This window comes from Buteo buteo, chromosome 4 (assembly GCF_964188355.1).
Source record: "Buteo buteo chromosome 4, bButBut1.hap1.1, whole genome shotgun sequence".
Lineage (NCBI taxonomy): Eukaryota > Metazoa > Chordata > Aves > Accipitriformes > Accipitridae > Buteo > Buteo buteo.
In genome coordinates, this window is record NC_134174.1 from 66,113,775 (window position 1) to 66,141,049 (window position 27,275).

General features: G+C 47.1%; 1 protein-coding gene across 4 annotated transcripts in view; it reads right to left on the reverse strand.

Annotated features, from left to right (window-relative positions):
- CTBP2 (C-terminal binding protein 2) overlaps positions 1-27,275 on the reverse strand; it is a 142,800-nt gene that overhangs the window by 19,834 nt on the left and 95,691 nt on the right. The window contains exon 1 of one of the 4 annotated variants that reach the window (XM_075026585.1): positions 24,749-26,462. The exons of the other annotated variants lie outside the window; for them this stretch is intronic. Within the exon in view, the coding sequence (XP_074882686.1) occupies positions 24,749-26,447 (1,699 nt within the window). The 5' untranslated portion in view covers positions 26,448-26,462. Of the gene's footprint in view, positions 1-24,748; positions 26,463-27,275 lie in introns of those variants that run through there. 4 annotated transcript variants of the gene reach the window in all.

Here is a 27,275-nt window from a genome sequence, read left to right on the forward strand (position 1 = left end):
CTGCCGTACCAAATCATTGGTGTTTTGGTTATTCCCAGGCCGCCAGGTGGGTAAATCTGTGTCTATGAACACCAACCTGTGGCTTTCTGCTCCAGCTCACACGTGGATTAACAGGAGTGACTTCAAGAGGAGCTAAGCAAGGTCTTAGGGTGAAACTCCTAATGGCCACGCAAGGCGACGGGAGACAGGGGGTACCCGATAGATGTGCTGGCCCCAAGGGCTGGCCAGGGATCCCCAGAAGCAGAAGTGCGGAGCAGGGGATGGACGGACGGGACGGTGAGTCTGGAGAAGCAGTGGGAGATGCCAGGTTATGTGAGAAAGATGGCAGAGCAGATGGGAGAGGCCGTAGGGGGTGGTGAGGGATGCTACCAAGAAAGCTAAAAGAACCACCTGGGAGAAAAACTGCTTGCTCAGAGGAGCTCAGTTTCTTGTATTCTCTTTTTTTTTTTTTAGAGAGGGATGGGAAAAAAAGGGGAAAAAAACAGTTAGGGTCTGTGTTGTGGTTATGATTCAGACACCATATGGATTCTCAAATGGTCCCACCGCCCAGGGCTGAGCTTTGCAGCTCCTATTAAAAACAATCTGGAAAAGGTAGCAAAAACCCCAATAAATTCTCCTTGAACGTGCTCCATTACGAAGCCCAGTGCTGAAAACAAATAGTATTTGTAGCGCTTAGCAGATAGCTTTCTTGATATTATCCAGAAACCTGAGAAAATGCTTTCCCTCCAGTGCTGCCACTTCAGCTGCAGTATATATTCTTTACATTTCATATGCGTGACGTTCACCTCTGAGACACACATTCCAGCCATACGGCATCATGCAGAAGGGATGAAATCCCACGCCAGCTCTCCTTCGGGTCCCTCCCTATCCTCTTTATCCATTTATCTTTTCCCAAATGGAAACAAACTACAGCAGTAAAAAACAAATGAGCTGCTCCAGGAAATGGACAGCTTTCATTGCTGTTTTTTTTTTTCTTAAAAACATAAAATAAATAAGACCAAGGAGAACGATGCTGATGCTTTACAAGAGGGCACAGGGGAGAGCTGTTGAGATTAACCATCTGAGCAGGAGGCTGCTTGGACTTCAAATCACCCTGAGGGATTCAGAGGCTGTAAAGATATTTTGGAAGATGAGATGTAAGAATCAAGACTAAAGACGAGCTTGCCAACCGGCAGCGGCAGCCCTGGCAAGGGGACAGCCTGAAAGGCCGCTGCCGGAGACCACCACGGGACCAGCAGCGGGGCTGCCGACAACGTACCAGCGTTGCGGGGTACAAACTTGGTTTTATCACACAGACAGACAACTGAGAGCCCTATGGTTTAGACTGGAAATTTCTCTCCAATGAAAAAATAAAGGTAATCCATCAAAGCAAGCACTTGGACTCAGCTTTTGGGCAGCGAGGGGTTCAATCACACTAGCTGTCCATGTGCCACTGGCACCTTTTAAACTTGCGTTTGCACGTTGATAATGGGTGATTCTGAGTGGAAAACAAAGAAAATGCCACATTGTGAGATACTTGTAGGAATTAAATCACGCTGGCGTTAACCACTGACATTAGTCCTTCCCATTATGCTGGACAGAAAGTGCTATCAATCTTTGAAGCAAGATATACATTGGGCTTTCTATATGCTGCTCTCCTTTGCTGCTGGCACTTCTGAGATCTGCTGGAGGTTTTCTGTAGATCCCAGAGGAGGGTCGAGAAGGCACTGGAGGAGTTTCTGTGCTGGGGAGGACAGTGGTTGCCATTCACTGTTAGCTTACAGCATTCCCTGTAGGGTGATGCTCCTACAGCACAGATGAGCAAGCTGGAGAGATGGGACCGCTTTGCCAGGGTGGGAGCCTGGGCAGCCTTTGGGAAGATAAATCCTCCTCTCCACGTCCGCCTTGTAGCTGTTGTCATCTCAAGACATTCGTCTGCAGCAAGAAGGGAGAACAGCCCACCGAGGATCCAACCCAGGCTTTACTTAATACTCCTTCCAAGAGGGCAATGTGGGAGCCTTTGGTGAGAGCCCAGCTTGACTTTAAGAGCCTCTCCAAAGCAACCTTTGGCCAAGTGCAAGTGCCAAAAAGGGCTGGCAGCTGCCTCGGTTCCTCCTGCAAATGCCGCAGATGATGGGCTGTGGGCTGCGTCAGGAGCTGTGACCATCCAGGGAGCACCGAAGCCCTGGCCTGGGGCGAGGGATGGTTTCAATCCTTTAAATCCACCTGGACATCTCCAGCGTCTTCAATCAAAGCGATAAAAGGCACACAACCTTCAAGCCACGGGCAGTGAGCGACGCCGTTTGCAGTGACGCGCAAACGAAAGAGAAGCACGTGGGTTGTCCCTGGGTTGTCCCTGAGCCCTGTGTGCTCCCAGGGGCTCTTCCACAGCTTGAGTGACACTTGCTAGCTACTAAAGGAAAAAAGATGGTGAGCTCCCTCCAAAACCCACAGGTCTTGCCAAGGCCTTGTCCCTTGTAAGACCTATTAAAATAGCTCCTGGGCACTTGCCAAGCACACAAGCCCAGCTGGAACTGTCTGTTCAGTGACCCTGTTGCAAGGTCATCCCTTCTGGAGACCGAAACAGCCACTTTTTGACCTATGAATGTGAAACATTTCTGCTGAGGGCAATGGACATTTGGTAACTTTCTCCCTTCCTACCGCTGCTCCCGGCCGTGTCCCCGCTCTCAGATCCCCACCTTCTCTTTCCAAAGCAAAGATCAAATGAAGGAAACCTGGGCATGGAGAGGAAGCCCAACCACCACCACGTTTCCAGCTTTTCTGCAGCACGTTCACAGCCCGTACAAAGCTCCTGCTTTTGTTGTCCTAGTTCCTTGCTTCACTTTTTTTCCATTTCTTTCCCTGTCTCAGTCCGTACCTGGAGCCCCCCGTGCTCTCCCGTTGCTCTTTGAGGAATTTGAGACCAATTCTGCTTAGTGCAGAAAGGATGGCAAAATGGAAATATATGAGCAAGGGAATAACTCTGGAAGGTCCTGGGAGGTGCTGAATGCCTTGCAAATCCCACTCATTTCCCTAAGATAAACACCTTCACTTCCCTGTAGCACAGGATCATAACTAAGCGAGAAAAAAACCCTAAATACTAACATTCGAAAGCACTTAACTACAACCTACTTGCTATTCAAGTTGATTTACTTTTACAGCAAATGCTTTACAAGTGTATCGTAGGATTTAATCACAGTTACACTGAAGAAAAAAAAGGCATACATTGAATTCCTGTTGACATTTAAAGCAGCCCAGAACCATAAAAACACAGCAAACAAAACGTCGGGCTCAGCAGCGACCACCAAAACCCACCTGCTCTCCCAGGGTTAGCAAACAAAATTTGTACTCCGCTAGTTCCGTGGCCCCGAGTGCGGCCCCAGCCTGGGTGGGATGTCCTCCCCTGGCGCGCTCCTTGAAGGCTGGGTGCCCATCCCCGAGCTCCCCAGCTCCTGGTCCTTCTCTCACCCACAGAAGTCATCGAGGCCACCGGGAAACCCACCGCGGTGGAGGACAACCCTCAAGCGCATACTTCAGCTGAGCACGTATTTCAGTGCGTGCTGTCCTTAACAGAAACGTTTTCTGGGATGGGGCCGATATCCCCTCGAGGTACATTATCAATTATTTGCCAGGCGAAAAGGTGCACTGTCATGGGAGATAAAGAAGATGATTGCATCACACAGAACAGGAAAGATGTACACGAGAACTGATTTTATCCTTCGGAGGAGCAGTTTAGAGAGGGAGGCTGTTTGCCTTGCGGGTATTCCCAGCTACGGAGGGTAAGTAGGGAAAGCAGCTCATCTGGGAGCACTGTCCCATGGACACCCCAGACCAGCAGGAACAACCAGCCGGCTCCAACCTTCCCCTTGAGTTAGACTTTCTGAATCTTACAGAACCTGAATATTTTCTGGTTTTTGTTTTACTACATATTGGAAAAGACTGGTTCTACCTCAGGCAGGATTTACTGGTCATGACTGCATGAAGAAGACAGAGCTCTATATGTAATGTCCTAGGAAAAGTATTGAAAAGAAACTCACTCCTGCTTTGACCCATGTTCCTTAACTAATATATTTTATTATTTTTCATATTGTTGTCAAGCTGTCTCCCCAGATACATCAGTAAAATGAAGAAGGATCCCACACTGTGCTTGCAGCCACCTTCCCAGAGAAGCATGCTCTGCTGGAGAGTTCAATAGGAACAGGGCGATGCCGGACCCAGCAGCATCTCCCACCCTGACATCTTCTCTCTGAGTCACCTGCAAGGCTGTTCACTCAGCCGGAAAAAAAAACAACCCATACCCCCCCCCCCCCCCCCCCGAAGCCTCAATCTCTTTATCCAACTTCTCTGAAAAAAGATTTTAGAGATGCCACACAATACAGCCCTTTTTAGCTATTTGTGCCCTTGAGCCATGCATTAATACAGCTGAGGCTAAGCTGGATTGAGGGAATTTTAACTTGGTGTATTGGACGACGTAGAAGGTTATAAAAAAAAAATTAAAAAAAAAGCACTCCAAAAAGAAAAAAGGAAACACTCCCCACAAAACTGGCTTGTAAGCTGAAGATTTCATGAGGTCAGGGTGAATGTACAAAACCTCTCACTGGAAATGTTATTAATAATAGCATCTTATCTCCTGTTACATAGAAAGTACACTGATTAATAACAATACACTGATAAGTAACAAACTCCCAAATCTCAGAATATTATCATTTAATCACCTTTTTTTTTAGACTGAGGGAAAAAAGTGGTGGTCAGGGCAGAGAACTCTGTATTTTAAACTCACCCTTTTAAAACCTGACCTTTCACCTTTGCAGAACCTTACTGGCTGCTCACTAATAATTACTGTACGCTGAGAGCATCTTGAAGTTGCAAAAGGGTATTGTAGGTATTTCAGAAAGAAATAACAGTGTGTCCATACACTTATGAAAACTTCTCAGGTGCACAAAAGAACACGGTTTTGAGACTGCATGTAGAAATTTTGACTCCATGTATACAGAAGTCAGGTTTCTACTAGTAAACTTCAAGCCAGAAAAAGTCTTTTGTAATTCTGGGGTATTAAATCTTTCTTAAAATGTCCAAATCAAATTAAAGCAAATGGGATATTTTTTGTGAGTTGCTTTTAAATTCAGCTCTTCCAAATATCCGTTAAACCTTTTGAAAATTAAATGAATTTTATTTTTAATGTAATGTGCAATCGTGGAGATCTGAAGAAAAGCTTGTGGTCCCAAAAGCACGTGTGTTTTTCTAACTATACAAGTTGGTCTAATAAAAGATATTATCTCTCCCTGCAAACCTTGCCTAGCTTCAGTTTTCCTGGCTGAATAAAGATAACAGAAAAAGTTTAATGATTAACTTTCACGCTCTCTATGTTCCCCCTTTATCAGGCTTTTCCTGGCCGCTAGCATTCCTGCTTTGCTGCAAAACAGGGGCTGCAGGTCTGGGGGCTGCATGCACCCACCTGCGGGCAGCGCCGGGGACCTCAGCCCCAGCCTCCACACACCTCCTCCCGATACATCACCTCCTCGACAGCTTCTGGACCTGGACGTGGCCGGACAAACCCAAAACTCTTCCAAAAAGATCTCAGCTAATGCTGGAGACATGATTTCTTTTGCTACAGTGGAAGGAAGCTCCCAGTAAGGACTGGGGTGGAAGCGGCAGTGCCTCCAGCCACCCCACCTCGCCTCCCTGGTCCTCTCAAGGCTTTCGGAGGCTGAAACAAACCCCTCCGAATCTTTCCAGCCGGACTATTATGAGCAACGCGCACTAGGAACAGGCGAGAACATACCTAACATTTTGTCTCATCCCTAACCCTAAAAACATCCTCCTTTGATTAGTGATAATCCACAGCCACACATTTCACACCTTAAATTAAGACAGTGGACCAAGCAATGCCTGCTAAATACCATCACTAACTTTGATGCCAAAAGTACCTATTCACCCTGAGACACTGCATCTGTCAGCACGAGTAACGAGCACCCCGAGGAGGGTTTCTCCTGTGTGCCCAGGATGGGCTCGAGTCAAGGCTAGGTTAAATTCTCATCATTTTGCAAATCCTACCCTTGTAGCTGCTTCATCTCCACCTCTCCCACACCAGCTGGAGGGCACTCAGCCCAGTCAGCCGCATGCAAGCGCCTTCTGGTTTATGAAAACCATGTTCAATGTCCAAATATTGCACAGTTCCTGGAATAATAGAGCTTATAACCTCCTTAATTTATCATCAGTGTTTAAAATAGTATCACTAAACCTCAGAAGTAATGATAGATGAAAAATTTATCTTAAAGCAGAGCTATTTAAACGATGATAATCTCAAAAAATTTTTGCTAATCTGCTACATCTTTGAGCAGAAGAAATACACACTCCCTGGGTTTCGTAATAAAACAAAAATGAACACTGGCAGAGCAAGCAAAATCATCTATAAATACAAATCAACCTTTTCTCCTTGTGAGCCAGAGTAGCCCAAGGGATAACGGCATGATCATGCTTCAGATGTATTTGTACAGCACATTTCATCTTCATTAATCAAGATAACACACTGGCAGATCCTTATTTTTTGATTCCAAGAACGATGAGCTATTCCTGTGCTATGGCAGTTCAACACCCACCTCTCCCCCAAGCACACGGGGCCCCACGGAGGTCTCTGACCACCAGCCTGGAGCACCACGAACGCTCCTTCCTACCCTCCCACTGCATTGGGAAGGGGCTGTCGTGCTGCAGCCCCGGCTTGTCCCGGCTCCAGGCTGCATCCCAGCAGCCCCCGAAGTTCACCACGCTCACTTGGTCACAGCGTGGGGCACGATCGACCTCACCAAAGCATGGGACAGACCTGCCCCAGCTCCGACGCATGGCTTTTCTCATGGGGGCAACCTCAGCAATGCAACAAGAGCTAAGGAGGGAGATCAGGATGCTGGAATAAAATGCTCTTGCACTTTCTCAGCCCAACAAATGGGTCACCTTGCTTGACCTGTTGTCCTCCCTCTGCAAGCAGACAAATTCTGTACCCATTTGCTTTCTTGGAATCCTCTTCCTTCAGAAGGAAAAAGGAAGGTTATTCTTCTGCAGAAACTTGTTAGAAGTTGCTCTTGCAAGGATCCGTATTTTCTCTCTGTTTTTCATGAGCTGACATTTTGGTCAATAATCTTCATATTTAAGGTGTCTTATCTTCTTGTGCATGCAAAGGATAGCTGCACTGCAACTCCTGCGAGGCACTTCCTACAGACATCCTCAGCACATTAAGAGACAAATAAAATCCAAACTGTAGAGAAACTGACTGCTCTTGAAACCATGTTAAACTATAATGGGCTAAAAATATCTTCATCTTTATGTCTCTTCACTATCACAGAGAAGAAAGTCAGTGCTGATGCAGGTAAGCACAAGCAATAGGTTTATCTAATAATGTATACTGAAGATAGTGAAAAATATTTCAAATTTGCCTACAGTTATAAAACTGTAAATCACACTGAACGATAGCACTGCAGTAAGCCGTTTTCTTCTAATGGTTTTCTATATTTTATCGGTTCAATAAAACCCATTGCCTATCAACCTAAGAGCTGTAGTTATATACCCTATGGTTATTCTCAATTAATTGATTTTTTTAGTTTTAAAATTAGGCCACAAACCCACCAGAAGAGAGAGGTATAGCAAAATGAACTAATCAGATTTCATTTCTTTCTTGGGAAAGAGGTGGGGGTGAAGGGAGGGTCTTGCACCAAAGTTTTAGAAAGTTGACAAAGTTTCCTGCCTTGCAGTAGAAAACAGTTGGCAAAGATGCATCTTGATGCATCATACCCTTATTGACACTATTATACACTTGATTACATCCTACAAATTACAAAAAATATCAAATGAGTGCACTGAGAAAACTCCCTGGGATCTAGAAAAATAAGGCTCCTGCAGCAACAATGATCTTACATAGTGCCTGTGTCCTAGGAGATCCCAAAGACCCTCACACATTAACTGCCACTGACGTGAAAACACCCGCTGGCTGTAATCAAGAGGTACAGGCTACATGGCAAAGAGGTGAAGTAAGACACAGTACTCATCAAGAAACCCAGCTAAACAAGCATTTTACAATTTCACACACAAATATGTCTGTGTTTTCATGGTTCACTCCACAAATACCCAAGAGGTAAACTGTACAGCACTCAGTGTAATCTAGTCCTCTAATTAATGGCTTTGATAGTACTAAGAAAAACCCAACACTGTGAAAAAATCCGTAACGCATGGCCAGCTGACTTTCTTAAGAATACTTGAGAAAACAGAGGTGGCTTCGTAATTACCCCCAAACCCCTTTCCATTTTGTGGCATTACTTTCAGCAAGAGTTTTCCCAAATGTCTCTGTGGTTCTCAGCCCAACAAATGGGTCACCTTGCTTGACCTGTTGTCCTCCCTCTGCAAGCAGACAAATTCTGTGCTCATTTGTTTCCCTGGAATCCTCTTCCTTCAGAAGGAAAAAGGAAGGTGATTCTTCTGCAGAGACTTGTTAGAAGTTGCTCTCAACAGAGAGATCACCTACAAGAAGATACACAGATCTCAGTCACCGGGTTTGGAAATGATTTCCCCAGTTTTCTAAAACAAGCTATTTTGTTGCTCCTCAGAAGAAGCAGACCTTGAGAGAAGTGCGTTGAAGCAGATCCCTCTCAATACCTTGTTCAAGGTCTAGCCAACTGACATTGATGGGATTCAAGATATTTCTTTTTGATTTGTACGTAACACAAGGGTCACAATTCTTGAAGGACTCCTCTTCAAGCTCTCATCGAATGAGCATGATGGATCTTCTGTACCAAATACAGCCATGCTCTCCAGGGACACTGCACGAAGTGTTGGAGAGGATGTTGCACAGACACCCATGACAGCAACACGTCTCACCCTCTTCTGCCTCCTTACTTCGGCCTGAGCTGGTGAACCATACTTGCTGCCAGTAGCAGGTACAGAGCGTGCCCCAGGACTCCTCCCTGGCATGAGCCTGGATTCAAGCATTCAGCTGACTGGAGACTGCTTTTCTGTTTCTGCCCCTGTCAGGCACATAAACAAAAAATCAGTTGCTACTTCCTTGCGATTCACATGAGGAGCGCCTGGAGTCAATGGGTTCAGTGTGGGGATCATTCAAACCAGCTGCGGCCAGTGAAAAGAATCCATTCTTCATTCCTGTGACCAGGCTTGCTAGAAAGTAGGGAGCAAATGTTCCACCCAAAATAGTTTTGGTCTGAGCACAAGAGAAGCTATTGGCAACAACAACGCTGACAGAAAGAATGCCTTAGCACCAGGCTCAGATGCCTTGCAAATGTATTTTGTATCCTCTACCCCAAATTGTATTTCTTTCTACCTGTAAAAGACTACATCCTTTAACCGGCCCTGGCAGATTGCTGAGTGTCTTTATTTTGGCTAGTAGAGAGCTCCTATCTAGGATCGAAAGCAGATCTACCGGGATGGAGAGCCCAACCCTAGCTGAGCACCAGGCCACTGTGGCCCTCCTCCACGGTGAAGCCAAGTTGTGCAGGAGTCCTGGGCAAAGGGTGCCAATGGGGCAGCTCCTGCTTCACCTGGAGCCACGAGGCCGGACAGGGGTGCGGGTGTATTCCTGAGCTGGCCACGCAGACAGTCCCAAGACGATGCATGCATCTGCTGGATGTGCTTTCCTGCCCCAGCTTGGCGGTCCACCCCGGGCTGATGGTGCAGAGCAGGCTCCGGGCAAATCCTCCTCTGTGTTGCATGCGCCCATCAGCATCCCTCCATGCACCCAATTTTACTAGCGCAAGGACCATAGTATTGCAACAAGCGCTGCTTTTCTCAAAGAGCTCTAAACCGCCACAGCGAGCAGGTGTGAATGGCTGGGTCTTTGCTGTTCATTTTTAGCCTACAATGAATTTGAAAAGCAGAAGGTGCCGCTGTTGCTAGGGTCGCAAAGGTAGAGTAGCAGACACGAAGAGTTCCCTCTGGGTGAGCGACCAGGCCTGATCTGAGCCTTTCCTCTGGGTTGACTGGCAAGAGCAATTAATCCTGACGCAGTGCATATGTTCCAAATTTTGTGTACTTCAGAAACGAAATGAGAAAAAAAGTTATTGTGCTTCACTGTGAAATATCAAAAGCACTGAACTGTGATGCATTAACATGGCATTGTCTTCAGGACTCTCGCCCAACTCAAGACTAACAAGAGGAGCTGGCACACAGACATTAAGAAGTGCACATATTCTTTCCTTACACACCCAGGTACTTTTGCACGGCACAATAACACATGTGACTACGTCTCCATCCTCTTCGTGCAGTTATCAGTGCAGCATAAAGTAAGGACAATGGCTATTAACAAAATATACAAGAGAGGATAACCACTAAGATAAAAAAGATTTGCATTTATTAATATCACAATATAAAGGAAATGATAAACCCCTGCAAGCCGAGTTTCTAATTTGGTCTTAATCTCACTGGGCGTAGCTGCGCCAGTGCTGGCTGCCTCTCCGTCTCAGTCCCGGTCTCCTTTCCATTGGTCAGGACAAGCCTTTTCCCAAATCACAACAGCTGGCTGGAGCAACCCTCCACCTCCTCTTTCTCGCTGCAACTTTCCCTTAGAGTATGATGACTTTTAAATCCTTTCAGGCTCAAAGCCCAGTAAGCAGTAAAGCCCAGCACAAAGTGATATTTATTTCTCATAAGTATTTTTTTTCATATAAGAACCCAATAGAAAAATAACCTCAATGGTATTTGTCATAGCCAGAGGTGGATTTGAAGCTCTGACGAAGTCAATGTGCTGCACACAGCGGTGCTTGGTGCAGCACGCCTGCTTCGTAACAGAGTTAAAGGAAGAGCCTGCCCTAAGCCAAAGCTCCTATCTTCCTTCAGCTAGTAGGAAAGGACTTAAAATCTTTTGGGGAGCTGGAAACTTTGGTATGGACAAAGAACTCAAATGAACAGCCACAATGGCTGCAGAGCGGTTTCCTTAATTAGAAAGTTGGCTGCATTCATAAGGAGGAGGAAAACAATGCTACAGACAGCCAAGGCAAAGACCAAGTAAGAACTGTAGCACATGCAGCTCTGGAGGAAACAGAAACCGGCTCTTATCAGCCCCCCAGATCATCCAAACCCACTTGTAATTATTAGGCTGAAAATGAAGTGTGGTCCTGCTGCCGAATCAGAGCAGTACAAATTGTGAATATGACTTGGCCTTAATTAATACATTTTGACAAGGCTCAAAACAGTCCCCAGGCGATTTAAGACACCGTAAAAAATCAAGAAGCGACAGTTTTTGACCTCAAGATGTCAAATACAGAACTGCTGTCTAGTTTTGATGAGCTGTCACTCTATCCCTCGGACATCCCTACTGCAGCTAAGCATTTTATGTCATGGCCTGCAACCACAATGTGGTCCATGAGGCTACTGACATGTCCTCAGAGCATCAGTCAACCCAGCTCCAACAGCGTCAGAGAATCCTTGTCAATACAGTGGTCGTGGTGGTCTTCTCAGTCCTCTGCCCTGCTCTGGCAGTTGGCGATGGGCAACGGGAGAGTACAGAGACATCCAGCGCTGTACGACCGACTGCAAGGAAGCCTGAGAAACCCACACCTCGCTGCTCGCTTGCTGGCCAGGTTTGCCCGGCTGTCCTCGTGGAGACCCGGTGTGCTGTTGCAGGAGAACTAGCGAGCCGTGTAGCAAATGGAAAACGCTAACCAGAAAGGTTGTGTGCTTTTTTAAACAGCAGACCAGATGCCAGCCTGAAAGCACAATAGACTCCCTAAGAAGAGACGTTTCAGACTCTGCACATCTCTCAAGCCAGCACAGGGTATATCCCAACAGAGAGACAGGTAACTGCACAGGAAAGTGAAGAAAACTACAGGTAGAGAAAATGCAGCTTTCCCCTGTGTTGGCTGCATTCAGGTCTGTCAATCCAACCAGCACCTGACACCTGCATCAGAAGGAAGCTGATACCTGTCACACTGAGACGATCGAGCATCCCACTATGGAAATTCAAACGGCCGCTGCCAAAACAGTGCTCCCAGGGAAGAGGCAGCTGTGCTGTGTGCGTCTGGGGAGAGTGGGAAGGCAAAAGGCAAAAACACTTCTTGGCTGCAGCAGAAAACCAACATACTGATGCCTCTCCTAAGCGCAAGACTCTGGCCAAGGAGAAACATGGGTCGTGGACCGTTTCCAAGGGTGCACTTGAGATGCTCTTACTGTAATTGAACATGAAGCTGTGGCCTCCCAGGGCTGCGCACGTTCCTCACTGTGGCGGGCTGCCACCCTGTGTGACTGAGCGTGGGGTGTTTGTGTTCTTCTGCTTCAAACCAGCCGCCAGAATGAAATGAAACGCGGGTTCTGACATGAGGAAGTCTGACGGGCAAGGCTGCGGTCTGCAGACAGGTGACTGGAGAGCGATGGCAGCAGGAAGGCTGAGTTTTTGGAGTGTGGCTCCAAAAAGAAAATCTCAGAGGACACCCTCACGATCCTCTTCCACAAAAGAGATGAAAAAAAATCATCCCAAATTGGACAGGGAGAGGTGCAGCTCCTTGGAGGGTGTCTGCCCCAAACACCTCTGCAAGCAGGAGTATGACCATCACCCCAGGAGACCTGCAAAATTACCTTACAGCTGACACCCAGGAGCTCCACGTGGCTGATACAAAGCACCAAAGCACAGGTTACACATTCTGTTTACCAGGAAATTAACCTTAAATGCTGTGGAGTGAAATCTTGGATGCGGGAATCAATTTTTTTTAAAAAAAAGAATTTTAACTTGCTGTTTTGCCAAATTCTGATTGAAAATCATTGCTCAGACCCTGAGGGCTCACGACCCACTTACCAAACACAGCACTGCTGTATTTGGATGGACTTGAGTCAGAGTATTTCTAGCACCATGAAGGGTAGAAGGTAGAGGCAAACAAGCAAAGCACGTAACTACACCAACTTGAGAGGAGTGTGCGCAGCCCTGGGAGGCCACAGGTTCATGTTCAATTACAGTAAGAGCATCTCAAGTGCACCCTTGGAAATGGTCCATGACCCATGTTTCTCCTTGGCCAGAGTCTTGTGCTTAGGAGAGAGTGTAGAAAAAATTTGAAACACAAACATTTTGTGAATGTTACCAGCAGCGTTCTTACGAAGCATGGAATACTTTCCTAGAAACTGGTTACCTTTAGCACACCGTCTGTCCTGCCGCAGTATTTTGGTTGGCTTACTGTTGCTGATTCCAGTATTTTCTCCTTTCTTCTGCTCTCCTACCTTCTTCCTTCCTCTCCCACTTCCCCAGATGTGTTTGCACTGAAGGAAAGCTGCTCCCGTTGACTCTGCAGGGCAGTTTCCAGCCCTGCCTATGCTCAGTGGTGCTTGCAGCCTGGCTGCTGCCTGGGCTGTCCGGCATTTCTTAGTATGTACTTCTTGCTCAGTACTGCGGTGCTTTGGCTACGCGCCTTATGAACGGATTAAACAAACAAAAAGGTAAGAGGCATATTAATTCAGCATGCCTAATAACTTCCCAGAGCGTGAGTAAAGGAAACTGGAGATTCCCCAGGAAACTGTCCCAGTATGCAGAGTACGTCCAGATTCTCCCGATTACAAGGGGCATCACGGAGAGGAGTCATATACTCTTGGCACCTGGTGCAGGCAATCCATGACCGAACCATAAACCCACCAAAAGTAAGACAGGAATTGCACTGCAAACTGCTTATCTTCTTGAGTCCAGCTGCTGCTCTGGAGCCTGAGGGCTCTGGGAGGAGTGCAAGAGGCTTTTTGGAAGGAGTTAAAGCAGCACTCTTCCTTACTGGCATCTGACGCCTCTTCCTTCCTGGAGCAAAAGCGGCTCACTGTCCCCCTGGGAGAACGGTGGAACATCTCCTTTGGCTCTCACTTAGTGCTCTGCAACTTCCCGTACCATAAACTGGTTGCATAACACGAATCTGCACTGTGCAAAACCTCTCGAGCAACGAGCCTTGCAGGAGCCAATGTTGTTTCTCCCAATCCTTCTGTGAGATCTGCTTTCCATATGTCTCTGCCGATGTGCTTGCTTTCTTCACGACTGTGAAAGACCAGTCTCCCTCTCCGCTGATCCTACCCCTCTCCCTGCCTCAGCCCGCCTGCCGGCTGCACACGAATGCACATGCCTGGGTACCAAATGGTCGGGTTTGCTTTTCTCAGCACCACTCTTCTCTCCGATGCCACCACTACTAAGGACATAATGCTGTGGCTACGCATTGTCTCCAACCTCTGCTCGAGCAGTCCCACCACTGTACCGGGGACAGAAGCCACAGTAGGATGGGACTTCCCTTTGCATTTCCCAGGACAAAGCTCATTTACTACCATGAAGCAACTACGAAGAGAGAAAAATTCAGTTTCAAAGCTAAGCAAAAGTTATGAACGTCATATTTACTATCAACTTCCCAAACTCCGTCTTTTCCATGTGCCACCTTAGAAGAACAAGACAATCAAATGGATCTGCTCTGGATTTCTCTTACACACCTCTCACAGCTGCAAACCCTTTACAAGGTGATTTTTACTTAGCAAAGCAGCTGTTTTTCACCCCGAGCACTACCTTCCCTCTGACAAATATCTGTTTACAGTCTGGAACTTTATAATATTGAGCCACAATCAAATTCATTATCTCCACACACTCTTATCAATATTGCACAATTGCCATTTCTCTTTCTCCTCCTCAACTGCTACCACAATTCTCATTACTACTAGCTTTCACAAGTGACCTGCTTTGGTTTATTGTAGCCCATAGTGTCACTAATCTTAAAATTATCCCAAAATATAGACAGATATGCAAGTTCTGACATCTGCCACTATTGAGGATCTTCTTCAAACCCTACTGTAAAAGAGCCAGCTCTGCCCTTCCCACCAGATCCCATCCCTCCTTCTCCAGGGAAGAGCCACTGGTCCCTGCCCACCATTCATACTTTTGCGGTGGAGCAGCCAAGTAAGCTCCTTCCGTGCCTCCTGCTCTGCACGTCTTGCAAATCCAGCTCTGCTCCACTGCTGTCACTGCGTGTCCCACCTCCCGCTGCCACAGCATGTCCCATCCTCTCGCCTGGGGTCCTTTTCTCCGCGGCAGCCAGGGACTCTCCCATGACTGCCCACCCGCTTCCAGCTAGAAGTCCTCTCCTGCTTCGTTCTCAGAGATGCAAGAGCCTCAGGTTTCTTCCCTTTCTGCTCTAATCACCTCTGTTTCAGGAGACCTGGATGCCCTTTCCAGCCACCTTCCAGCTGTCTGTACACTTTCAGATTTCCACGCTAATGCTCCAGATTTCATGTAGTTCAATCAGGTTTAAAGTCTCAGTTTTTGCTCTTTGCACAGCTATCACTCAACTGTGCCTAGTGAAGCATGTATGGCAACTCAACCATTTATAATGATCAAAAAGCCACAGTAATTTATCAATTATTTTTGTACAGCACCCTCTCTACAGCAGAGCACAGTGGGTCCATCTCTATGAATAATTTTCATTTTCTGAGGTTTTTTTGTTTTTTCTTGAGAGCATCACAGTGAGCTAGTCAGACTAGCTCATTAATAGGAGCAGAGGCCAGCCTGACACATCGCAGTTTTAGGCTGAGTAAACCAAAGATGTTGTTAAGTTGCCTAATCAGAACAAGAACAGGAATATCATAATTTCACGTAAAACTGAAATATCAGAAATGAAGAAAACAGAAACATTCAACCACATGCACAATTAAACCACTTTTAAGTGGCAAACGTCCAAACTAGAACAATAGTTCTTAACACACAGCCAGTGCTGCACCTCAAAGTCAGGCTGACCATTCAAAAACAACCGAAAACTAAATAGTCATTCAAAAACAACCGAAAACTAAACAGTCAACATCAGTGCCGACTGGTACTATATTTAAAAGCAGTTTGAGCTTTAATAATTCAACAGAATTTAATTTGCTGGTAGAAAGTAAGGTGGATTTTTTTTTTTTTTTTCCAAAGCATGACGTGGATGGATATCCTATCTCTGTAAGGTACACCCCAATTTGTAGCTAGTGCCGGGCGTGGGGCCAAAAACGCGCACACAGAAAAAGCCTTGGCGTTCGCCAGTTCAGGCCTACAAGCTGCAGAAACCGAGATCAAGCAAGAAATCCTCTAATGGATTTAACATGCAACATTTGAAACTGAGCAATGTTACCGATATTTATTTTACCCATAAACCCCCTATTAGAATTTTGTTTTGGAAATTTTCAATTGCAAACTTGCAAGTGTTCTGTGGAATTCCTTTTTATGACTTGCTTCAGACTGTTAATAACAGCTCCGGTGCTAATGACCTAACTCCTGAACGTACAGAGGAAAAACAGCACTTCATGAAATATTGATACACGCGTGGAAATTTGACAATTATCTCCAGAGCTCCTTGGTAAAATCTGAAAGCAAATAAATAGCAAACATTTCCTGTACTCATTAAAATACTGAAAAACAGAGAAAGAAACATACTCATTATCCATTTGACAAATATAACCTATTATTTTTAATAATGCACAGGCATTCAATGCATGAAATTTACAGCTTCTCTTGCTTAAAGAAACCATTGGTTTTGTAGATCTAATTTTAAGAAATGCAATAAAAGTAAGTTATGTGGAGCTTGTGGCTTTTGCAGGAGAGGATAAAATAATTCTTTGATTGAAATAAATGGCAAAACTACCATTTTTTAGATGGAAGCACAACTTCTCTCACTACCATATTTTGGAAGCTGCTTGTCCGGAAAGAAATTCTTCAAAAATTAGAAATATTAATTTTGTGGCCTTTCTTATGCAAGCTTCAGAAACAGAAAACTGGAGTAAAAAAGAGCTGATGAGCCAGATCGTGGGGCTGCTAGTCCACATGATACATCTCTGTATCTTATCACACGCCAGCGAGATGATACACAGGCTCGCCCTCTGGCTGAACCATGGCATGGGAGATGCCACACTGCTACTCTGGATGCTTTTAGGATGAACGGCAAGTACAGAGAACACCTTCCCCTGCTGAATAAATATGAAGCATAAGGGGAAAATTTTCAATGCAGAGCATGACAGGTTGCTCGGCATTGCATTACAGTGCAATCATTGGTGTTATTATAGTAATTCTGGTTTCTGGACCTTTTAGCCCTGACTACGCACGAAACAGAACCACAACCGCTGCAAACAAGAATGAAATGGAAATTTGAGATTCTTAAGCCAAATGTTTTAGCTGGTAAGATAGCAACTTCCACTCTTACGCAGGTCCGTTCAACACGAGCAAGAATTCAAAGACAGGGAAAGCTTGAGATCAACAGGAATTGCAGCTGCTGGCCAGGTGGGATAACTAAAGCTACATTTCGGCTTTCCTGATTACTTCAGTGTCCCAACAGGACGGTCTAGATACTGATAAGCTCTCTGCTGTCTATACTGAATACTCTCTTTTATCTTTCATAACACATACTGATCGACGTTCCTTTCACCAACAAAGCAAAAGATATGCACTTGCATGAACTACTGTACTTTTTGAATATTCATTTAAAACTTTATAATAAAGCATTCAGAGGAAGGCAGAGAGCACAAGACTACGTGTGACATTTCTATTCCTGTTTTTTTTCACTCTGTAAGTAACAGTGAGAGACTCCATAAGAGACTGGACCATCGTAAGAAAAGGCTGATAATCTATAGGGTCAGTAAAGGAGTGGGTAGGAGGCACCTTGAAGCCACTCAGGGATTTGCAGTGTTAGAACAAGTGTCAGGAAATGTGTTAGGGTTAAGAAGACCAGCAAGGAAGTCAAGGGGGCATCGTCAGGTTCTTGCATCCCACCACCCTATGACTCCTGATGCGGCTCCTTGGCACGGAGGTAGCCCGCACGGAGGTAGCCCACCCGGAGATACTACCTTCACATCTGGCAAATACATGCCAAATGTTTCAATGGGACCTCAGTTTTGATCCTCTTTTTCTGACTTTTTTCTTTGAAAGTATATCCTTAATTATTACTTATCATTGTGTTTGCTGTCTAAGCAAAGTCGCGTCTGCTTATTTACTTGCCAAATCAGTATGACAACCGAGGAAATAATAAATTGCTTGATAACCAAAACAAGTCACTTCTGGCAAATAATGAAGACTCTGCAGAAGTACTGATCCAAATGGTTAATGACTGATACACTGATTATATTTTTTTAGAGTTTTTCTCCCCATTTTCACACGTATATATGTATCTGCATATAGAAGTAAAACCTGAGAATGCCATCTTGGCTGTTCATATCAGTATGTACCAAGGAGCTTCACCGGCTCCAACCGTTCAGGTAAGCCCTCCTGGTTTCCTTCTTACACTGACAACCTGCTTATCTCTCGGATTACAGAGCCTAAACCACCTTCCTCCCGGGAACTATGACGCTGTTGGGAACTGTGGGAAGAGTACTGTGATCTCACTCTTCTCCCAGCCCCTCCTTGGCTGCCTCCGCTTCCACGTGCAAGATGAGGCGAGAGGCCGTTTCCCTTGGCCACCCTACGCTTGGTGGTTGAGATGCAACCCCAGGGTCTGGGGTGCTCCCGGGAGGGAAGACCACAGGAAGGAAGGGACCACAAACCTCCACCACTGACCCTACTGCTGGCAGCGACGGCACTGGCCGTTCAAACGCAAGGCACGCTGCTCATGCATCTGGCAGTGGGGTCCGCAGACACTCCTTGCAAACAAAAAATGAAATTTATGCCTGGCAAATGAGGTTAGGTCAAGTTCTTCCAAACTACCTGAGACCTGGAGCCGTCACACTGGGGAAGCGAACTGCAGCAGCCTCACAGTTGGAAAGCCTTCCACCTGGGACGGGGCACAGGGTGGCCCCGTGCCGGCAGGGGTAGGGCCGTGTTACGTTGTGCCATGGGACCCGCGTTTAAGCCGATTGTTGGCCTCGACACCCTTTGCACTGGGGGAGAGGGCGGAGGAAAGAAAGCCAGGCACTAATCCGCTCCATCTGCTCCAGAGCAGCTAATTGGATTGCGAGTGCAGAAGGCAAGGGCCCTGGACAGGGTGTTGGCGGTCACGCCAGCCAGGCACAGGCACTCAGAAACCTCCTACTTCGCTCAACAAAGCTGCTCCGGCGTGGAGGGCAAGGGTCCCGCCGCGCTGCCGAACCACCCCTCTGCTGAAATGCTTCCTAAGGACGCACCCGGTTGCACTGAGGCAGGGCATGGCTGCCCAGCACCTCTCTAATGGGGAGGTGGAACTATTATTGCCTAGGAAAAATAACATACATGACTGCCTGCCCCCAAGTAACATTTCATCTTTAACAAAACACTAGAAACAGCAGACAGAAGAGATTAAATATTAGTTTTCTTTACCAAAAGCCAGTGGAATGCTGTTAATGTCAGGTTTTATTTAGGTGCAAAAGTCAAAAGCTCATCTGCCAGTTGCTATATATAAACCTTACTAATATATGTCCTAGGTCTGCAACATTTATTCTAAATCAGTGACTTAACGATTTTCATCTTCTGCTTTTTAAGGATTCAGCTCAGCACCTACTTTGCTTTTAAAAATAATAGACAATTCAGTTGTGCAGCATTTTCATTAAACTGGTCTGTAGCATAACGCTACAGATAGAAAGACAAGGAAAGAATAAATGTAAAAAATGTTTAATACAATAATGATCAGAAACCTTTAAAATTTTTTCTCTTTGTGAACACTAAGTTTGTAGCTATGGAAACTACTTATGAGAAAGCTAAAAAAATGTCAGCAAATATAGTCAGAGAATGATCTGGATATAGGAAAGTTCAAACAATAATAGAGAACTACAGACACAGGGTAAAGGGAAAGTGTAGATTGAAGATGACAACCCTTGTGTGTCTGACAACACGTTCTCCTACAACAGGCCAAGTTCATTTTTATTGCCATGGCACTAAAGTCAATGAATTGCAACTGGAATGAGTTTGACACTTTATATTGCTTTTGATAAAACCATTATAAAAAGCGTATTTCAACCTTTTAAAAAAGTATTTTAAAAGCGTATTCTCTGCTATCAGTGAATTGTGTGCACATATTGGCCAAGATATAGTCAATACTTTATCAAGGTAGTTTTCAGCACATCTCTTGCACACTCTGTTCTTCAGCCGTTTACTAACACAAGCAGTTCTTATGACTTCAGTTTTAAGATCCACGCATGATACACATCCGCACACTCATCTGTCCAACTGAAGTTGGTGAGAGTCCTCATGAGCCTTTCAAAGGCTTTCCCAAACTCACTGCAATTATTTCCAGCTAATACCCTTATCATTTGCATATTAATGTCTTGCAAACGATGCTGTGACCATCAGGACAGCAGACACTAGCAAGACAGGTACGCTTATTTCAATCAAGTTTTTTTGTATGGAAGCTACAATCCCAGTTAAAATCATTAGTCCATGGTTTTGCCAGTGAATGCAGTGCAGACTTACTTTACCTGGAGTAACACACTAGCTGGGAATGGCTCCAAGGAGTTGCTATGGTCTGTCAGGTCAATGTGCAAATTAAATCAGATTTATTCAGTGCACGGAGCTTCCTTTGGTGCTGTTTCAGTCCGGATTGTTAATTGAGCTGTCTTACATGTACACATTGTGATTACATGCAACACTCTGTACAGAAGACATAGTGAAGAAAACCTGAAGTTGATTTCTGAACTGTCCACTATATGGTACATTGGGCAAAGAATAAACCACCACCAACAAATGCTCATGAAATTTATATTGTGTACGAAGTATCACTGCTAAACTGTCTGCCCATAGAAAGCTATGACAACTTCAGTGCGGTACTCTTAAAAGAATGGGCAAATGTTGCTCTTTTAACCACCCTTGATGAGCTCTTTCAACCATCCTTGAACAACCATCAAGGCTCTTGCTCCTGACTATGCCCTCTCCTCTTTGGGGGCTGCCCACAGGAACACCTTCAGCTTGCAACTGATGGGTGGTTAACACAATTTTTATCTGTCACAGGGTGAAAAATACCAATAAAAAGAATCACAATTGTGTTAAACAGCGTAAGCAGGGCTGAGCTAATCACAGTGAAAGGCATTTCTAGCTGGGCTCTAAGATAGTAAAAGAGAAGATGAGTCCCCTTCACACTGGAGTGAACTACTTGTCCAGGGAAGTCTACTACCCTCAGCTTGCCTTTCCCTGCTCAGCAAAAGGGCAGGCTTTTAACCAAATCTTACAGCTAAGTAAGTTTGCTCCTCCTTCCTTATGATACCTACCCGACTTGTACGGGGCAGCCCTGTTCCTCAGCCCTGTGGGAAGTATCTCCCCCTCTGTGATCATTTGCTTTCATATCTTCATATGTAAACTACAGTTTGAAAAAACATCCAAGACATGTATTTGCAATGAATCACCATTCCTCATTGGAACTCCCTAAGTCCATCATCAGAAACAAAAATCTGGACCGACCCCTTGTTTGGGAGAAGTCTAGACTAGCTACAAAAATACAGGACTTCTCAGCCAACTGCTTTAAGACTGAAACATCGGATAAAAAAATATAAATCAAGTAATCTAATAAAAATACTAGCAAACATAATAATTTGAAGATGCAGCATTTTAGAGGTGGAGCTCCAGTAATCTAATCAGTGATCATTAGATGCAGTTTACCCTTACCAGCTTTGCTGACCTACACTATTTATTTCCCTGCATTACCACCCACTTCAACACAAGGCTGGTCACAAACCTGCTCTGGCAGCAGACCACCAGCTGACACGGTTTTGTTGCTCAGACTTTGCAGGGTTTTTTTTCCTGCTTGCCACTGAGATGACTCGGTGCATTCACTACTTGTGATGCTATGGATGGCGAGGCTGCAGGAGCAACAAGCTCCGAGGACGTTTCTCCCCAGGGAAAGCCATTCCTGACAGCTTCACGCACAAGGTCTCCAGGATGCAGAGAGCAGCAGCTTTGCCAGAGCCATGGTTGGGAAGTTCCTGGGACGGGAAGCCAGCTCGGCTCCGGGGACATCGCTCGGCTCCTACACGCCGCTCGCTCTGCTGCCACAGCAACGGGTTTAGGGTGCTCATTCACCACCTTCTCTTCATACAACTCCGCAATTCCCAGGAAGGGCAATTTATCTAACTTCTTCTTAATAATTATTTTATGAAATGGAAAGAAGTTGCAGCAATAAATCTTGTTGCTGATTTTCCCTTATTTAACCATACCAAAAAGAGGGGCCCATAAGCATGCGGTGCATGCCTGTATCCCTGCCCGGGATGCTGCCTCTACCATAAGAAATACCGGGCAGGAGAAGATGCCTTCTTCTTGTGAGCCCTCTGCCCAAATTCCAGTAAACAGTAGCTGTCCAGAATCCCTACAGAGTGTCAAAACTTAGCACAAAATCACAAATCCGTTATCTAGAAACAACTCACTGTAGAAAGACTACAATACATAGTCAAACAAGACTTCAACAATAACCAAAACGATATATTTTAACCCCCTATCTGTAAAACAAGCTTCAAAACATCACTGGACTATAACACACATCTTATAACCCTCCACTGACTAAGAAGACATTTATACCGACAGAAAATATTTGCAGCCATTTAGAGACAGAGTTTAATACTGAACTTGCTTTCACCTTGCAACTCAAGTATCCACAGCCAAAGCTACAACTAGGAGAAGGCTCATTGCTCCTAAAAACACACCCTGTCTCTTCCTGCTGGCAAATACGATTTTCCTGGATTTAGTCAAGTTTCTGTCATCCGCTCAATGTTTTAAAAACATCTTAACATATTTGTAATATTTGCTTATCACCTCGTGTGTAAGTGTGAACACTCCTTAGCAATGGTGCTCCTTAAAGAGTAATTCCTCAACACAGCTCAAACATCTACAAACCGCCACGCCTTTCATTTTTAATCCATAACCTTCTGTTTGCCATGTGTCTTACCTTGGCTTCTACTTTTAAAATATAGTTTAACAGGAAGAAAACCTCTCAGGCTATTTGGAAAATAAAAAGGGGAAATAAACAAAAATGAAGACAATTTTACAGGTCCTACTTCAGCTAAACCTTTCAGGGACTTCAATGAGAAGATAATCTTTCTGTGATTATGGCCAAACCCTCTCGTTGCTTAGCAACACATAATTAAGGAATATGTTTTCAGATCCGCTTTGCAAGCTGGCCATTATCAGATGAAATTACTGGAGCAACAAATGTCATCCTCATGCAAATGAGTTGGTCGTAGGCAAAGAAAAAAGAAGGTTGAGTAGCGAGAAAGAGCTCAGCAGCACAGAAACGCTGCTGGCTTCCTCTTGTTGCGCACTGGTAATTCTTTTAAAGGGAAGGGATAGTATCTAGATTTTTAGAGAATAGGGTTTGCAGTTTATATACGAGACACAAGGAAGGAGGGGTCTGTTACTTGTAGCAGAGGAGACTGCTGCCAATGCATGTGCTCCGTCAGTGCCTTAACATCAGGGCTTTCACAGCATCTGTATCAACCGGCTCAATCCAACGTACCGCAAATAAATGAACATATTTGTGTTCCCTGCATTATGCCAGTTCATCTTTTTTTCAGGCTTTGGGAAATTGTTTATTTAAAAATACCGCCTGAACGTACTACTTCTGCATCTAATTCATGTCAACACAGAATGTGTTGCCTAATATTTAAGCATTTTTTAGAAATCAATAGATTACACCAGCTACATAAAGGACACACAAGCATGAAAGAAACGGCATCTACTTCCTAGCTGTGTAATTATGGTAAGCCAGGGAAAGGGGTGCGCCAAGTGTCTGCATTTTGACAACTTTATCATTTCCGCTCACAAAATCATTCTTTATTTAGATTCCTGTGGAATGGCATCACCAGTTTGGCACTGTCTCTATGCCTATAAATGGTATCCTTTTATTAAAGCTTTGTGCGTGTATGCTGGTACGGCACATTGTTTGAGACTTGTTTGCATGGGAGTTCAGCTGAACCGCACAGGGAGAAAATTCCCTGCTCGTAGAGTCACTACCAGGAAAAACATTACAAGGGATTTCTTTCCACGTTTTTCAAACAAGTCAAGCCGCAAATGAATGGATTTGCCAAATTTCCTTGTGCTTAGTAGTGTGGTTTTGGGGCTTAGTTCCTCTCAGGCTCTGAGCGTTATCATCAATGTACATCTCCACAGTGGAGGAGTGGAGCCTGCTCAGCTTATCCAGCTTTACATCTGAGCAGCCAAAGGCCTGAGCACTTCTAGAAGGGGAAGGGAAGACGAGAAGCCACCATTCATTTTTATTGTTCTAGTGCTTAATGACAGGCTTTTAGTTTTAAGCGCAGACCTATTACTTTAACAGCTATATCACTTCACTTACAAGCATCTCTAGAAGGAAATCAAGGGGTTTATTTTGTATGCCTGATAAAACAGCAAATTAATAATAAGAAGAAAAGACTTAGGTAACGGCCAAAGGTAAGTCGATTCTCAAATAACACCATTAGCTATCTGATGAATTTAGTCAAAACAACGCTAACCATTTCCTCAGAGAAACACATTTGCGCCTGATAACAGCGGTAAAAAGTCAATCTGCAGCAAACCCTGTAGTCCTAATTGCTCAGCCAGCGCAGTATCTAATCTCCCGTTCTCTACAAACAACAGGAACGGCAAGATTAACCCTGGAAGCATTATCTGAGATACCGCTCACTTTTAACTGAAGTTGGCTAAACAAATAAAATATTTGGAATTTAACCGCAGAGTGACAACCAGCATCTTTAGCTCCGCGTAGCCAGCGCGGCCCTGCGAAGAAATCCCGTTCACCTCCTTTTCTAAATAGGGAAGTGTCTAACATTTAGGCATGAAACGCCAATATGTCTGACTGTGGGTTTTTGGGGGGGGTAAAGGAAGCAACAACAGGGCGGTTCTAAACTACCGTACGGGGTGAGACCCTTCGGAAATTACTTGGTTCAGGTGACGCCATGGTGGAGACGATGACGGGGGGCCCCGTGCGCCTGCTGAGCTTCGGGTATGGGGAGACCTGGGCAGGGAAAGCGGGTCCGGTGGGTGCCAGGCTGCCGTCCCCCGGCGCTCCCGGCCGGCGGAGGAGCTGCGGGCTGCCGTGCGGGCTGGGTGCCGGCGACGCCGGGGCCGTCCGCTCTCTCTTCATCAGCTCCATGGGGACGGTGTAGGTGGTGGGGTAAGCCGTTTTGGGGCTGGCGTGCGGGTTGGCCGCCGTCACGGGCATGCCGGCCGGAGCGGAGTAGGCAGAGGCCGGGCGCGGGTGCGTGTTGCAAGGCAGGGGGGTGCCGTATCCAGAACCGGGGAGAAAGTGCGGCCCCTGGGGAGCCCCGGCGGAGGCAGGGTAGGCGGTGGTCTCCAGCAGGTGCTGGGTCGGGGCGCTGGACGGCCGGCGGTGCATCTCCCCTCCTCTCGGGGAGAGCGGCTGCAGCGGAGGCGGGGGGTGTGGGGGGGCACAGCCGTCCGCGGCGGGCCCTGGGCCGAGGGGCGCCCCGTAGTCGCCCGGCAGCTCGCCGCGGTGGCTGAAGCTGTTGGAGCGGGTCCTGGGGCGCAGCGTCCCGCTCCTGCGCTCCTGCCTCTGCAGCTGCATTTCCGCCTTGCAGTTGTGGGCGATGCGGGAGAGCACGCGGGCCTGCCCCAGGTTGGGAGCCACCGACTTGATGTCGTTCTCCTCCATCACGGCCAGCAGGTTTGGGGAGTCGAAGCCCTGCTGCAGCAGGGCGGCGAAAGTGCTCTCCGAGACACCCTCCGCGCGCAGCAGCGCCACGAACTCGGGGTCGAAGCTCCTCTTCCCCTCCGGACCGGGGAAGCTGGGGGGCACCGGCGGGTGGGAAGGGGTCGCCGCCGCCGCCGCCGCCGCCTCGTAGCTGTCGTAGGGGCCCTTGGCACCGGCGCTCTCCCTGCCTGGCCCGTAGCCGGCGCCGCCGGCGGGGTCCACCACCAGGCAGGTGGGGGCGGCCTGCCTGGCCCCCGCCGGCTCGGGGGGCCGCTCCACGCCGTCGCCGTAGGCCTGCCTGCCGGGGAAAGCGGGCGGTTCGGCCACGTACCGCGGGCCGGGGGGCTCCGCGCCGTAGCGGGCCGGGGAGACGTCTCTGCCGCGCGGCCGCTGCCCGTCCAGGACCAGTTTGGGGTCCCTGTAGAGGCGGGCGGCCTCCGGCGGGGCGGGCGGGCGCCCCGGGACCTGGTCCCAGGACAGCCGGCTGCCGGGGACGCCGTAGCTCGCCAACGGCCTGCTCACCACGTGGTCGCGGTAGCAGCGGGGGTCTTTGGGCGACCTAGCCGACAGGGAAGGGTCGCTGTAGTAATCCTGGGGCGGCAGGGAGCCCCGGGCTGCCATGGCCGCTTGCCGGTCGCAGTAGGTGAAGTCTGGGACGGAGCCTTTCCTGAGGGGCCCCGGGGCGAAGGCGGCATCCTGGTACGGGTACGCCTCTTGCTTCAGCTCCGCGCCGCCCTGCAAGATGATATCGTTGGCTCGCGGCGGCTCGTACCAGCCGCCCTCGCCGCCGTAGGTCAGGGAGCTCCTCCGGCCCGGCGGCCTTTGGTACTCGAAGGCGTTCTCGCTCTCCCAGTTGCCTTCATACCAGCCGGCAGCGTCCCAGCTCTGCGAGCGGCCGATGTTGGGGTGCTTGCTGGGGATGGGCATCGCCGCGAGGCCGCTCGCTCCCGCCGAAGGGGGGAAGAGGAGGCACCTTCCTTCTCGGCGCTCCTCCGGGGCGCATCAAAACCGCACCGTGCTCCGCCTGAGCCCTCCCGGGACTTCAGAAACCACTGGCCGGCGGTTTTGCCTTTCAAAGCGTCGCCTGAATTATTAATTCTTCGTAACCTTAGTAGGCAAAGCATGCGGCGGCCGCTGCCACCCGCTCTCGCTCCGGGTCGGCGGAGGGAGAGACCCTTCCCGTGCGGTGCAGCCGCAGAAGAGGGCGGCCGCGCTCAGCCCAGATGCTTTATCCTCTGCCGCTGGGGACGGCGCGCGCACATGGACAACTGGCCGAGCAGTGTGTGGGGATTAGGAGCTAAATAAAACCGCTAAAGCCCTCGCTCCATGTGACATCATTTTAGCCCGATGAAATCTCCCACGCCGACCCAGCCAGCAACCTCAATGCAATTTCTCCCCCCGGGGAATGATTTTTTTTTTATTTTTTTTTTTTTGCATGTTGTTTTTTTTTAACACGCATTTCATCCGTTTCATTTGTCTCCTTCCTCATTAGCTCAGGGCTCCCGTCTGCACCAGCACCCACCAGGAACCGGCAGCGAGATAACGAAACGTGCACGTATCCGCTCGTCCACACACACGCGCATGTATAAATAAAAAAGAAAGCTTCAGTGTCAGCTCAATCTTAATCCACCCTGATGAAATGTTAATCCACTGCACACAGCTAAGGACAAATTAAATGGGAGCAAGCAGGCAGGCCTAAAAAAAGGCCAATGCAAGATACTCAAGAATACAAGAGCGATTAGAAATTAGTTAGGT